Source organism: Pygocentrus nattereri, chromosome 6 (assembly GCF_015220715.1).
Source record: "Pygocentrus nattereri isolate fPygNat1 chromosome 6, fPygNat1.pri, whole genome shotgun sequence".
Lineage (NCBI taxonomy): Eukaryota > Metazoa > Chordata > Actinopteri > Characiformes > Serrasalmidae > Pygocentrus > Pygocentrus nattereri.
In genome coordinates, this window is record NC_051216.1 from 20,681,903 (window position 1) to 20,696,401 (window position 14,499).

Genomic DNA, 14,499 nt, shown 5'->3' on the forward strand with positions numbered 1-14,499 from the left:
ATATATTTGCGTAAAAGCACATAACTTAAATATATAAATGCTTATATGTAGGTTGTTCTGTCACCCATGACACCTTTGGGTCTCATACTTCCAACCAGCTCAATGATCTGAGTTAGATGTGGTAAAGCGTGCAGTGCAAGAAGCGCTCAGGACTTGGAGGAATCTGCGTTCGGCTAAATGTCGCCCTCTGCTGGACGAAGTGTGTTCATGTGCGTTATGCCGCGTTCAAGTCATCTCAGAATTAAACGATGTCCATCAATAAACCGTTATCTTTCTTCGTGTGTAGTGTTCCCTCTCTCCATACTCTGCATGTTTGAGCGTTTACCCTCATCTACCACACCACATTCAACTCAAGAGCTTAACTTTGGTAATGAGGGTAAAAATGAAGAGTATGTTATCTCCAGATCTGAAATTGGGAACTACTGTGTTAAATAACATAGTCATAAACTCTGGAAGAACAACACAATTCAAGAAGTCTAGGCTGGTTCTGTTCTTGAATTTAAGACATGACTTTCAATTATTATTTAATCATTCAGACCACTATATGTTTTAGCTTAAGAGAACATATTTGTATGTAAAAAATATAATTTAATATGTAATAAAATGTTTAACCATGCCACTGTAAAAAAACGATTGGCAACCAGATTTTTATACTACAGCACAGTTACGGATTACAGAGCGATGTCAGCCTGTTTTAGAGAATAAAGACGGTCACGATGTCAGTTAAAACGGGAACATTTGTAAACACTAAATAAGCTAATATTACAGCGCCCTTTTGCAGAACGTTGTTCCGTGTCACATCTTCGGTTAAAGTTGGAGTAATTCTTTAAAAAAAATGGGTTATTTACTTTAGATTATACTTCACTGGATGGCGCTCAATCCACTCCAGCATTCAGCCAGTGACAGTTATGTTCACTCGACATAGAAAGGAAATAGCTTAAACTTCCTCTTCGAAAGAATTCGCGCATCCGTCACCTTCTCTCTGAATAACTTTTTCTAAGCTGGGTAAACTGAAGAGGAAGCCCTAAGGCAGATGTTAGGCTTTATTTGATGTGCAGTTTGGTGTCTGGGCGGTCCTGCTGCCGTTTCTCTAGCGGGCAGTAACCCTCCCCGGCGGTGTACAGAGGCTGAGGCTGACGCTGCTGCTGCTGTGTGGAGGTGAAAGTGCCAGTAAGCGGAGCTCCGCGCCGTTAGCCTAGCATAGCAGCGCAGCCGCAGCATCATGGCGGAGCAAGGCGAGTCTCCGGCTCCCGGCCAGAATCCGCAACCAGTGCTCACAACCAGCTGGCCGATTGTCAAGGAGGCGTACGAGCTGCAGGAGGTTATAGGTGGGTACGGACGGCTTTAGTGACATTCTGAGCTGCGGCAGTGACGGTTCCGCTACTTGAGGTGCTGGTGTGTTGAATGGCGAAGCGGGCCTACCGGCTTTTTCCTGCGCTAGCGGTACAGCTCCAGCTCCGGTGGAGCAGCCAGCTCACTAATGCAATGCGGATGTGACAGACCGTCATCGCTGAATTTGACCACTGGCTACAACACAAGAGATTCCGCTTTAGACTTCAGACAAATCCGTATAGAAATCTTCTTCTTGGACATCGTTTTAAAGCAGTGTGATAGATTGTCAGCCCTGCTTTCTGTTGGCACGTGTCCAGTAAGGTGTCAGACATTTATTAATGGCATGTAGTGTGTCTGGATCTGGCTCTTTGAAAGCACATCACAGGTAAAGTCTGCTTCAGGTCCTTGAATGTGACATGTCTTAGTCACATTTGAGCTTCCTAGGAAATAGTGTTTAACAGGCTGTTTATAAATACAACCATGTGTATTGTGATCAGTGTCATTGTTGTTATCTCAGGGCATTTCCTGTGTAATATATGCTGCTTGCCTGGGTGCTACACATTCTTATGGTTACATTACTCTAAAAGCTGTTTTGATGGCCGCTTACAGTTTCTTGTTTGCACTGCCAGTGGCCAGCTGTAGTCAGTTATGTGATGTAGCTAAAGCTTTGTCATTAACGTGTTGTGTGTGGCCCGAATCGGCTCATCATTGTGAAATTCTGAAATGTTATTTGATTCACCTTTTCCTTACTCCTTCACTCTCTTACAGACGTCCTCTGTTGGATGATGCTGGCTCACTGCTCCCTGTTGTGTTCATCACTTCACTGATAACTTATATCTGTTTTATTACATCACTGTTTGCTGCTCTTTTCAAATAAAGGCTGTTAAATAGCAGTTGAGCACAGCTTCACACTTCAGAAAGACTCCCATGGCTCAGAGCCATAGATCAAGCTGACCACTGTAGAGGAGCTGTTCAAGGGCCATATCATATCAGCTGATAAGAGGAAGCGCTGTTAGAGAGGTCCCATGCAGTTCATCTGCGCTGTTTTGAATCAGCACTTCTGTACATTCAGGACCCCCTCCTTCTTATCTGTCAGGAGCAGTTGGCATGGTGTGTGTGGTGGGTCACACACTCCTTCGGTGTGAACAGTAGCACTGCGTTTGTGCATGGTAATTGTGAACAGGCCCTCTGTATTGTATGGTGTCTAGTATGATTGGTACATGTGAAGTGTTATCAGCTCTCATTTCCTAGACATTGCATGTTTTTGTAATGTTTGAAGCCACGTACTGTCACTCAGATATAACATGGAGAAGTGACAAAGCTTCCTCATCAGTCAACATCAAGCAGCTTGGTTTTGCATGGGGGTGGCAATATGACCGTATGTTGTTGTTATCAAGATAAATTATGTCGTAAATGTGTCATGAGTATTGTCAATAGGTCTGAACAGCTGTATGTATCATAAATAATTAACAATTATTTGAATCTTTCAAGCTTTTTATTATTTATTTTTGCAAACGTTCAACTAATAATCTTTAGGTCCTCATACCCGTTTTAAAATGTGACCCTACTGTTTTGCTGGGGTGTTTTCACAGATCTAACTTGTTTGTAAAGCTCAGAAAAACGAAATATTGTAAATATTGTGATACTTATTGTACTTCATGAAACTGTCTTCAGGTACCCTAATTGGTAACAAGGGTACTAGTTTCTGGTGTCCACTGGGAGACATGCCCACTCTTTCATCCAGAATTATTTCAACTGCAATACTTGTGGCGCTTCTTGCATGTACAGCCTGTTTCAAATCCCCCTTCAGCAATTTAGTTAAATTCAGATCTGGACTTTGACTAGACTGATTCCATAACCCTCCATTTGTTCCTTTTGAGCCATTCCTTGGTGGATTTATTTGTATGTTTGGGATGTTTGTGCTGTTGGAAGGTCCATTTTTTCAGCTTCAACTTTTTGGCTGATGGCCTCACGTTTTCCTCTGGTATGAAAGAGAATCCCTGGTCAATTCTGTGATTACAAGTTACCCTAATGGTAGCAAAGCAGTTCCATACCATAACATTTCCACCGCCGTGCTTTACAGTTGATATGAGACTCTTCTGATTAAATTATGTCTTTGGTTTTGGGTTTGGCCTCTGGTACTGTGGTCTTTGACTTGCATGTCTGTAGTAGTTTGTTCCAGAAGTTTTGGTTCTTGCCTAGATATTGATTAGCAAACTTGCCCTGATGTTCTTTTAAGACAACAAATGATTCCTTATAGCGCACCTCCCATGTAGATCAAATTTGTACAGTCTCGTTCTAACGGTAGATGCATGCACTTAAATATCCACAGTGACAAGCTACTTGGAGATCCTGTGATTAAATTTTAGGGTGGCCTGGCCTGGCCTGGAAATGTTGGCAGTGGTTTTAAATCTTTTCACAGGGTGTACTTACTTTTTCACTGTGTTTGTATAGGCAGTGGTGCCACAGCAGTAGTCCAGGCTGCTCTCTGCATCCCTCGACAAGAGCGTGTTGCCATAAAGAGGATCAACCTGGAGAAATGCCAGACCAGCATGGAAGAACTACTGGTAAGGCCTGATAAATCCTAAATGATAGTCCTTTAATCTCTGCCTCTGCCTTTTATGTACAATAACAGACACATGCTTTTTTGTTTGTCCAGATTTCTTTATTCTTCTCCCCACACAGAATCCTCTGTTGCTGCACAGTATTAGCTTAGAGTACTCAGCAGAGTTGATGGTATTCAGATATAACCGTTTAAAAGTCACAGCTGGAGCCAGAATATTTGGGTCACAGCTTAATTGACTGTCATTTATGAATGAATGGGTGGAGGATGAATCCGTTATAGAACCGTAACAAATTTAAGCTGACATAGCACATACTTACCTAGTGTGGTAGTGTGTTTGAGTAGTTTGCGCATGGACCACTTTTAGATTTTTGTCATAGGTGAAGTGTATAATAAATAGCTAATCGTGAAGTTGGTTCACTATTTATCAGTAGTCAAGGTTTTAATATCGATAGTGGTATCAGAAAAAAAAGTCATATCATGCCATCTCTAACTCTGATGAATTTTTTTTGTTTAAACTTTTTGCAGGAATTGCTCAACAGTCAAACACTGGATAAGGTGTAAATTCTGAATGATACTTAGCGGCCAGTGGCTTGTGTTTTTTTTTGTTTTGTTTGTTTTATTTATTGTAAGGACACCACTGATGCATAGGGTACAGTAGTTACCTTCCATAATTTTTAGCCATGCATCCAGCTCCACCAGACCCACTAATCAACCATTTTTTATATAGTGGAACTTATCAAATGCTGAATTATCAAAAACAAAACCATAACCTTATTGAAATCTAAAGAGCTTTTAGGGGCATTAAACTCTTCAGACATTGGGTTCCTATCATTGCCATTATGAGCAATTTTGACTCAAAAAAATTGTATAGAATTGAACATTTAACATCAAATTTCTCTGAATGATTTTGGTTAAATCGTAACCGTCTAATTATGCAGACATTTTGAAAAACCTGTTAAATTTATTAAAATCTGTTACATTTATTAAAAATTAAATATTAAAGGGAACAAAACGACAGGCATATGCAAAAATGCACTTGCGCACACGCACACACACACACACACACACACACACACACACACACACACACACACACACACACACACACACACACACAACAGGCCACTTAAACTGACACTGCCATGATTGAGTTGTTTTCCATTGATTCTTTTTTTTTTGGTGCTTTGGGCCTGGAGAGAGATGGTTTGATGAATGAGTCTTCTGCTGCCAGTGTGCTTTGTGAAGACATAGTAAACAATAAACATTTCTATTACTGGCAAATCAGCACATGCAAATGGGCTTGTATTAATTTCTGCTGGACCACTTTAAACAGCCTGCTAAACGGTGGTAAATGTTAAATGATATAGGGTGTATGTTTTCAGTGGCAAATCTTAAGAACACTTGTGAAATTTAATGGACAGAGAATGAGCTTAGTCCTAAACTGGAGAGTCTTAACTTAATGCATACTTTCTTCTTTCTCAATTCAGAAAGAAATCCAAGCAATGAGCCAGTGCAACCATCCAAATGTAGTGACATACTATACCTCTTTTGTGGTGAAGGATGAGCTTTGGCTGGTTATGAAACTTCTCAGTGGAGGTAAGAACCTTTTTAGTTTTTAATAGTTTATTCATTTTTATTTTACTCTTATAAAGTGGTGCTCCCTCTAACTACCTCCAGTGACCTGCTTCTGCACAGATCTTTTTGAACTGTAAGTCAGAAAGGAGCAAAGAACACATTGCTTAGTTTTAAGAGAACTTAAAAATTCCTTTGCAGTGAGAATCTTCTGGTGCTGTAGTGGCTACCTGTCTTTTAGGATGTGGGCTAAAATATGCCTTACCTAGGAGCATGTGAAGCCAACCACCTCACATGCACCATCATAGCAGTTTAGCACATTTGGAGAACAGTACTAAGTACTTAGTTCTCTCTGTATGACCTGGACATCTCTGCTGCCTGTAGCAGCAGAGAGCAGGGAATCATGTCATGGCTTAGCTGGTGCAGCTCACCTGTGCATTGCTAAATATGCTACTTAAGGGGAACATATTAACTGATAGTTCTTAGCAGACTGTATGAGCTGAGCAGAGGTTTAACAGGGGTCTTGCTGTGTCTTTGAGTTTGTTTGAATGTATTCCAGGCTTAACCACCTGTTCCTTTTTGTATTCAGGATCAGTGTTGGATATTATCAAGCACACATGTAGCAGAGGCGAGCACAAAAATGGTGTTTTGGATGAACCCACGATAGCTACCATTTTAAAAGAAGTTTTAGAGGGTCTTGACTATCTGCACAAGAATGGACAGATTCACAGGTAGGAGTCTGCAGTTAATTATTTAATAGTAAATGGACACAGGCATAGCACTGTCAGAGCAAAATCTTGTTACTCCATAATTGGTACTTTTGATAATTAGTTATGATAATTTGAAAACTTTAAAAGTTTAATTCAAGATTTATTTATAAAGCGCTTTTTACAATGGCATTGTCACAAAGCAGCATTTTAGAAAGCCTGAGAGGAACCATGACTCAAAAAGGAAACCCATCCTAATCTGGTCAGCACTGAATAGCGAAACAATAATACAACAAGAGCAAAATGAATAAGGGATCAGATTTGCTAAATAATATGGGATATGGGAATATGTATTTGGATGGAAGTATTCAGATTAACCAGTTATAACTGATAACTGATGACTGCTGCTAGAGGCTTATATGGGTAACAAATGAAAAATCTATGAAAACTCATCACTGTTACTGAGTAATAACAGTGTTAGTGTTACTGTCACTGACTACTGTTAGAGGCCTATCAGAGTAACAAAGGAGAAATAGATCTATAATAAGCAGTAAATACTGGTTTTCATACTCCAGCTGCTCTTTATTTAACATTTCATGAGAAACTAATAGATTTATAGCTAAATCTTGTTTCATTAACTATATAAACTATATAAACTTACATTAAATGACACTAAAAGTTAAGAGTGTTTTTACAGTTACCATTTTGAAGATACCTGGGTTTTGTTCCGGCAGTGACAATATGTTGCTTTTAAAAGCTCAAAAGCTAAGATGCACAATCTCCCTTGTCTTGTTTGACCCAGATATGTTTTGTGAAAATTTGACTTTAGGGATGTGAAAGCTGGGAACATCCTGTTGGGAGAAGATGGCTCAGTGCAGATAGCAGGTTTGCTTTTTTTTAATGCCTCCAGCTGAGATTTGTTTTGAAAGATTAAGAGTAGGATTGAACAAATAAGTATTCTAGTGTTCAAGTACATATATTTGTAAAAGAAGAGGTCTCTCCTGTTGGAAGCTCAGTTCCAGCATAGTGAGAATGTTTAAATGTATTCCCATAGTCTTTTATTATTCTGAATGGTCCAGCAGCAAATGTAATCCGGTGTTAAGTTGTATACTGTGCACCCTACAATTAAGATGGGATTAAAGAATTCCAAGAACTATGACGGTTATTTATAGCTCTACGTTAATTAAGCTTCTTTAGCTGTGAAAATGCTGCAGTAATGAGTTTGGGGAGTTGTTCTGTGTGTAGCCAGCATGCTATTTATAGGCATCGTGAATGAGATCTATGTTGCTTTTCCTTGAAGCACAAAGGTCATGCCAATTAACTTAAATTAAGGAGGTGGGGTTATTAAACCACTTTTTCTCTTTTTTGTTTTTTAATTACATTAAGGAGACCTTAGATGTGAGACTGAGATGCAGATCTGTCACAGGAAGACTTTTTATTTTTCTATTGAACATACTGATTCTCTATTTTACTCAAGTCTTTTGTCTACAGAAATACTCGATTGTATACATTCGATCTGGGTAATTTGGCATTATTTATTGTTATTGTGATAAATCACATTTGATTAAAAAAGAGATCAAAGTTAGTCCGGTTTAATTTAATTTAGTACAGCACAGTGTGAAATGTTGAATACGAATAATTGGATTTATAGTTTTTGATAGCACCTTTAAAATGTGGCACTACTTTGTCTGTTCTAATATATCAAGTGTCAGAAAAAATGAATATCATGAGAGATTTTGTATCATAAAAAACTCCTGAATTGTTATGATCTTACCGGTTGTCATATTACCCAGCTGTTGTATGAATCTTTGTCAGCCCAGTCCATTCTTGTTCTTTGGGCCTCTGGGATGGATAACAGAAAATGGATTTGTGACATAGAAATAGAGCAGAGAATATGCATGGAAAAATAGGCTTGGAATAAGCATATTTCCATGTTGCTTAAGTGTGAAATGCTCCTGATGTGGGTGGTTTCCCTCCTGAGGGGTAAAGTGGCAGATCTAGTGCAGACATATTGATTTACTTTATGTAACAAGCTTTATAACAAGCACTGCTGACCTTGAATGCCATTGATTTGTGTATAGTTCAAACTAGAGAGAGTGCTCTTGAACTGGGCTGTAATAGTTTAATATGTGAGAGAAAATCACCATTGACTTTTTCTGCTTATAGGCTCTGATTATCCCTGCAGGTACCACATGTATAAAGTTTAGTATAGGGGCTAGGAGCATCCGTAAACACAAAACATTGTATAATACAGGGCTAAGTCATATTTATATTTTGCTGCCAAATTTCTCTTAAGTCAATGTAGGAAAAGTGCTGAAACAAGCGTTCAATTATTCATTATTCACTCATTTATCTGTATAATTCTTCCTGCAGACTTTGGTGTGAGTGCATTTCTTGCAACTGGAGGAGACGTAACCAGACATAAAGTTAGAAAAACGTTTGTGGGAACTCCATGCTGGATGGCTCCGGAAGTGATGGAACAGGTGAGACTGTTCATGAAGCCAGTGTCACTGTTACAGTATGTTACTCAGAATGTGCAGATTACCTGCTTTTCCTGGGAGAGGAATAATATTACTCTTGATTTAAGCCAGAAGACAAGAGTAGTTGTTCATGTTTCTCATGACTTAAGCAAGTCAAAGTTTGTGTACTCAACTGTTTTGCCTTTTGACAATGTGTTTTAAGTTTACCCTCTGAATTCATATGAATCATTCACATCAGTCTTGTATCTCAACTCCAGGTACGAGGTTATGACTTCAAAGCTGACATTTGGAGCTTTGGAATTACTGCCATAGAGCTGGCCACTGGATCGGCACCCTACCACCGATACCCCCCTATGAAGGTGATTATCATTATTTCCTGTATAAACTTGTATCCAAAAGTTTGAATACCCCTGGTCAAATTACATGATTTGTTTATATTCTAAGAAAAATAAGTAAACATTCTCTGAAGGGAACCAACTTAAATGTGACATTTTCTGCAAATGTTTGGGAACAGTTTCTATTTATTGACTGATTTTAACATAATGGATAAAATATAAAATGTGCAATAACCTTTGCACAGCCTACATTATATTTTTTTTCCATTTTATCCCAATGTGTTAAATTCAGCAAATAAACAGTAATTGTGCTTTAAAATGTGCAGAAGTGTCTTCTCTGTAAAGCATGAGTACTTGTTATCACTTAGAAAATCACCAAAATATGTAATTTCATCAGGGGCTGCCAAACTTTTGCAAATAATGTTATCTTCTTTCCCATGTTATGTTTTATTGAAGAAGCTTTTGTCAGCTTCTTGAATAAAACGTAATTCCAACAGAGTAAAAATAAGCCTGATACAAGCCTTTAAATCTGTCATTGCAATGCAATTTTGAACAGTTTAATTGCTGATTTCCCCAAATTGTTGTGCAGGTTTTAATGCTGACGCTGCAGAATGATCCCCCAACTCTAGAAACGGGAGTGGAGGACAAAGAGATGTTAAAGAAATACGGGAAATCTTTTAGAAAACTAATTACTCTGTGCCTTCAGAAGGACCCCGCTAAGAGGTACTCACGTTTTTATTTATGTGGAGAAAATAAGATTTAACACTGGGCCACTGCTTGTTTACATTGTTGAACATAACTGTTTGAACTGCTTGTCTACGTTGGTGAACGTATTGAGTTGTTTTACAGTCTACAATAGCATATTCATTAGTTCATTGATTCACTAGATCTTTTTTGCAGTTTGCTACTGTGAGATGACCAATGAAAGTCTGTCTTTATGGTTCAGTTTTCTCCCATACGTTCAATCACAATCAATAGAGAGGTCCAGTTCTTTGGCGCTCAGTGCAGAAACCCTATTAAGGTCAAATTGATACAGATGCACCCATGCCATGTAATGACTTTTTCCAAAGCAGGATCTGTGCAGTTGTATTTCCTCTTAATATATGCTGTTGTATACAATGAACCTTACCTGGATTGAGTGCTGTGGTTATAGAAATCTATTTTAAGAATGTCCACATGTCATCTTTACTTACGCATTTGCTTCTTCATATCTCCACAGGCCCACTGCGTCAGAACTTTTGAAATGTAAATTTTTCCAAAAGGCCAAGGTACAGCTTTATTTATTTATTTTCCTTTCCCTCCCTACTTCAGATCCCCGCCTTTACGCTTTAAAGCTGCCCGCCACCGATTTGTTTTGATCTTTTTCTCTCGTTTGCTATTGCAGAACAGAGAGTACCTGGTTGAGAAGCTGCTTTGTAAAGGACCAAATATAAGCCAAAGAGCCAAAAAGGTATTCTATTCTCATCAAACATTCCTCTGAACTATAACGGTCATCAAAGTAGACCCCGTATCGACTAAACATTGCTGTCATGCATGAGGGGTCGACCAGCATAATGTCTCACTTTAAGTGTACTGCCAGTACACACTGATGTCTACTTTTTCCATTGGATTTAAACACTCTAGCTATAGAGGCAGAACGACCGTTCTTTCCAGTGATTGCATTCAGCACTTTCATGTACGTGACTGCCATGTGATTGTTGTGGTTCACATATATTAGGCATAGGATAGAGATGAAACACTTCAGGCTACAATACTTTCATACTTCTGTTTGTATTACTTAGGCTGAACTTGGAACTTAAAATTAGTGGCTTTTGACCTTTTTATCAAAAGGGGAATTATATTGATGTTTTAAAATTGCTATATATTTCTGTTGTTGAGATGTAAACAAAGCCATTCAGTGGTAATCGAATACTGATTACGGCAAAACTTTCACAGTTAATCACAGCAACAAATGTTGGAAGTCAAAAAAACTCAAGCCTCCAAATACAGTGGTATGACATAACATTTAGATTTGCGGCCTTTAACAGAAGCTCTTAACCAGAGAGCTCTGTTGTGCTTTGTTATCTACTTGGAAAATGAATATCTTTATGAGTGTTTTGCACATAGGTTAAAAAAAGACACTTAATGGCCAGTCATGAAGAAAATAAGAACTTTGCATAGGCTTAAATGATATGAAGTCAAAATGGCTGCAGTATATTTAGCACTGTATATACAGATCAAACATCTGCCTGTACTATACCAAATTGCCTCAGATCTTGTTCATTCTGCAGTCTAAAGAGGGTGTAAAACATTGTTAGCCCTCCAACTCTGGTTGTGTGGATTCCTGACTTCAACGTGCAGAAGAACCAACAGCAGAGGGCGCAGTGAAACAGATGTGAAATGAAAATTGGTGCTTTCAGACTCTGTAGCTGTAGAAACATAACGCAGTGCAGAGAGACACTTTATAACTCAGAATAATCCAGGGCTCACTTTTCACATTGGAGACAACAAAAGGCGGCTGCAGTGTGAAGTCCTGTGTCGTGTTGACATGGTCAAAATGGTCATTCCAGACTATATAATAAGTAGAGCAGATTTACTGGCCTGCTTGATTTTCTAATAATTTTGTTGCAGAAATAAATATGAATGCACAATGATATCTGAGTCATATTTGCATCAGCAGATATTGGCTTTAAAAAATGTATGACTTTGGACTATTGTTTAAATTTGACCGATGTTATCAAACCTAACTGTATTTATTGTACGCTGGAAGAGTAGAATGTTTAAGCGACATTGGAGATACTGCTCTCTGTGCACAATGTAGTTATAAATTGTGCGATAAAGTTGTTGGATGTGACGATGATATGAGATGCGATAAAATATTATTCAAGTAGTCTGAGTCTGGGTAGATGTACCACAAGTACAGACCTTTTTATGCAAATAGAAGTTAACTAACTTCTCTTTTAAGCAAATAGCAAAAGTTTTTAAAAATGCAAGTATCACTATGAAAAATAAAAGTAATGAAATATGAATAACCATCTACACCAGAACTTTAGTGCATTTTTGTGCACTGTAAGGCTGAATATGCCGTGTCACTGATGATTAGATTTCCTGAATAGCTTTTTCTATTCGTGTTTGCAGTCAGGCTACAAGTACAAATTAATATAAAATTAATCCTTTAAAAATTTCCTTATGATGATGCATATTTGTTGGGACATATGTTACTGGCTTATACATTTGGCCATATAGTCAATGTATTTTATAATAATAATTAGACATTTTAATAATAAGAAATTGTAGACATTCTAAACACTGAGCGTAAAAATAGTCATGCCTTCTGAAGCATTTTTGATAGGCTAGTAGTTCAGGATGGAGTAAATTTTGAGCTGGACATGTGTGTTTTGTAGCTGGCTGTTTAGTGCTTAAGTTATTTGGTATTTGACTCAAAATATTAGGCACAAAGCTGAGGATGTTGCCTTTTTTACATTTCTGATTGAAAAATAACAAAATGTTAAAATATCTCTGATCCAATGAATGGGGCTGTGATTGAGGAAAAATGTTTTGTGAGTGCTCTTAGGAGTGGTTTTACTTTACACATTTGTACATGAGCAGTGACGTATCATGACTGGTTACATGAAATAGCATAAGGATCTGCATAGGCTTGAGTCAATGAGTTATTCTCTGATATAGATGAGTTACCTTAATACAAAATTTGTGATTTTCTTCCTTACTTGGGCCATTTTGACCTTCTGGCTGTTCTGCCCATTTTAAGCATTGACAGCCCCAGACTGCTGAACCTTTTTCATACCTTGTGTTGAGTGTTTCTGTAGCTTGTGCTGGCCAGTCTATGTGTGTGTAGGCTGTGAACAAATGCAATCAGGTAGGAGTCAGGAGCTGGAAAATATATCGCTCATGCAGAACGAATGCACTGTCAACTCAAGCATTCAGGAGAGCCTAATGTTTCTGGGCTCTGACAGCAGACAAAGACAAATGGGGTTTAATGCGGGTGCTTAGGTAACAGGGTGCTGCACTTAAACACGGCCATTTGCATGCCAGGCTGCTTCTTACTCTCAGCCTAACTGACTGTGAGATCTGCTGGGCCGGGCAGGACCGTTATCAGCGCTCCTTCTCTCTTTCCACCTCTAGCCCAAAAAATGACAAGATAGTTCCAGCCCCCAGTGCTTGACTCCATTTAGGAAATGGAGAGACTGTCAGTAGAAACAAATGAGAAGGAACACAGATGGAAGGATATGAAGGAAAGGTGTATTGCTTGAAGGGTTATCAATATAGAAACTAAAACAGGGAGACATACACACACCAACATTTTCTCCTGTATTTTAAGACTCTTCTGTAATAAATGGCCTTATTGTAACAGAGACGGGAATAACCTCACTAACGGACACATCCCAGCTTGAATGATACAAATGGATTACTGTATGGCCCAGAGTTATATTTAGAGCCTGTGTCATAAAGCTAAAAGCTCCGTAATCACCACGCCATTGTAATGTTGTGGCATAATTGACGTGGATGATGTGTGATGGCTTTCTACGTTCCTCCGGAGGGCTTTGAGAAAGCTGGTCCTGCACTCAGTAATCGACTCCAGTCAGTGAATTAGCATAGAAAAAGAGAGTAGAAATCTTCCAGTTGTTTGGGTGGGGTAGAGCCTATGAGTACTTGTTAAACTTGACAGCAGTTGCAGTCACTTCAGCTTTAGTATGCAGCGGTGGGGACCTTTGGGAAATGCATTCTAATTGCGCCACTGAAATGTTGATTGTGGCACCACAAGTGAATAATTGGAATTGTAAGTAGACACTGCTTTTTTGGAAGTAATTACTGGCAAGTGTCATCAAGACCACAGCCGTGCATTTTTATTTATCTTTTGCTGCTGTTTGTGGTAATGCCATTATAAAAGTGAATTTCAAAGCTCATGCGTATCACAGTGATATGGACTTTTTCAGCTAGTGAAGTGTTGTTTGAGTGTACATTGAGGGGAAACATTTACTCAGACACATTTGTTTTTTTTAATGAATATCCTTAAAATTTGTACAAATCTTTTGAATCGTGCTTACAAACAAAAATGAATGCAGTGAAGGCAGATATGTTAAAAAATTATAGTAAAAAATATTCAGACAGAAAATAAAAAACGATATATATACATATTTATAGGTTGCATAAAAGTAAAATTCTAGTTGTTTATGCTGCAAAAAAAATTTATCTGAATTGCACCTGCTGTCATTATAAAAGATGCTTGGTGAAAGGGCTTGCTAAAGTTCTCTGGGACACAGTTATCAAACAACACTCGATTGGAAAAAACAACAGAGCCACAGCGAAGACCTTAAACATGCCTGTCAGTGTCATTTGTTAATATAAGTGGAAAGAGGGAAATTTAATCCCATTGACCAAAAACAATGTAGGAAAAAGATACATGTTTTAACAAGACAACAAACTCAAACATGCATGCAAAATAAGTCAGCACGGGTTTCTAAAAAATCCTAAAATCATAAAAAATGGCCTAATCTCCTGGCTTGACG

At 38.4% G+C, this 14,499-nt stretch overlaps 1 protein-coding gene across 1 annotated transcript in view; it reads left to right on the forward strand.

Moving 5' to 3' along the window:
- Positions 1-926: 926 nt before the first annotated feature.
- stk39 (serine threonine kinase 39) overlaps positions 927-14,499 on the forward strand; it is a 53,320-nt gene continuing 39,747 nt past the window's right edge. Inside the window, exons 1-10 of the mRNA XM_017692278.2 lie at positions 927-1,328; positions 3,787-3,899; positions 5,386-5,494; positions 6,060-6,201; positions 7,007-7,062; positions 8,551-8,660; positions 8,915-9,016; positions 9,582-9,715; positions 10,212-10,260; positions 10,377-10,442. Coding sequence (XP_017547767.1) covers positions 1,223-1,328; positions 3,787-3,899; positions 5,386-5,494; positions 6,060-6,201; positions 7,007-7,062; positions 8,551-8,660; positions 8,915-9,016; positions 9,582-9,715; positions 10,212-10,260; positions 10,377-10,442 — 987 coding nt within the window. The 5' untranslated portion in view covers positions 927-1,222. The remainder of the gene's footprint in view (positions 1,329-3,786; positions 3,900-5,385; positions 5,495-6,059; positions 6,202-7,006; positions 7,063-8,550; positions 8,661-8,914; positions 9,017-9,581; positions 9,716-10,211; positions 10,261-10,376; positions 10,443-14,499) is intronic.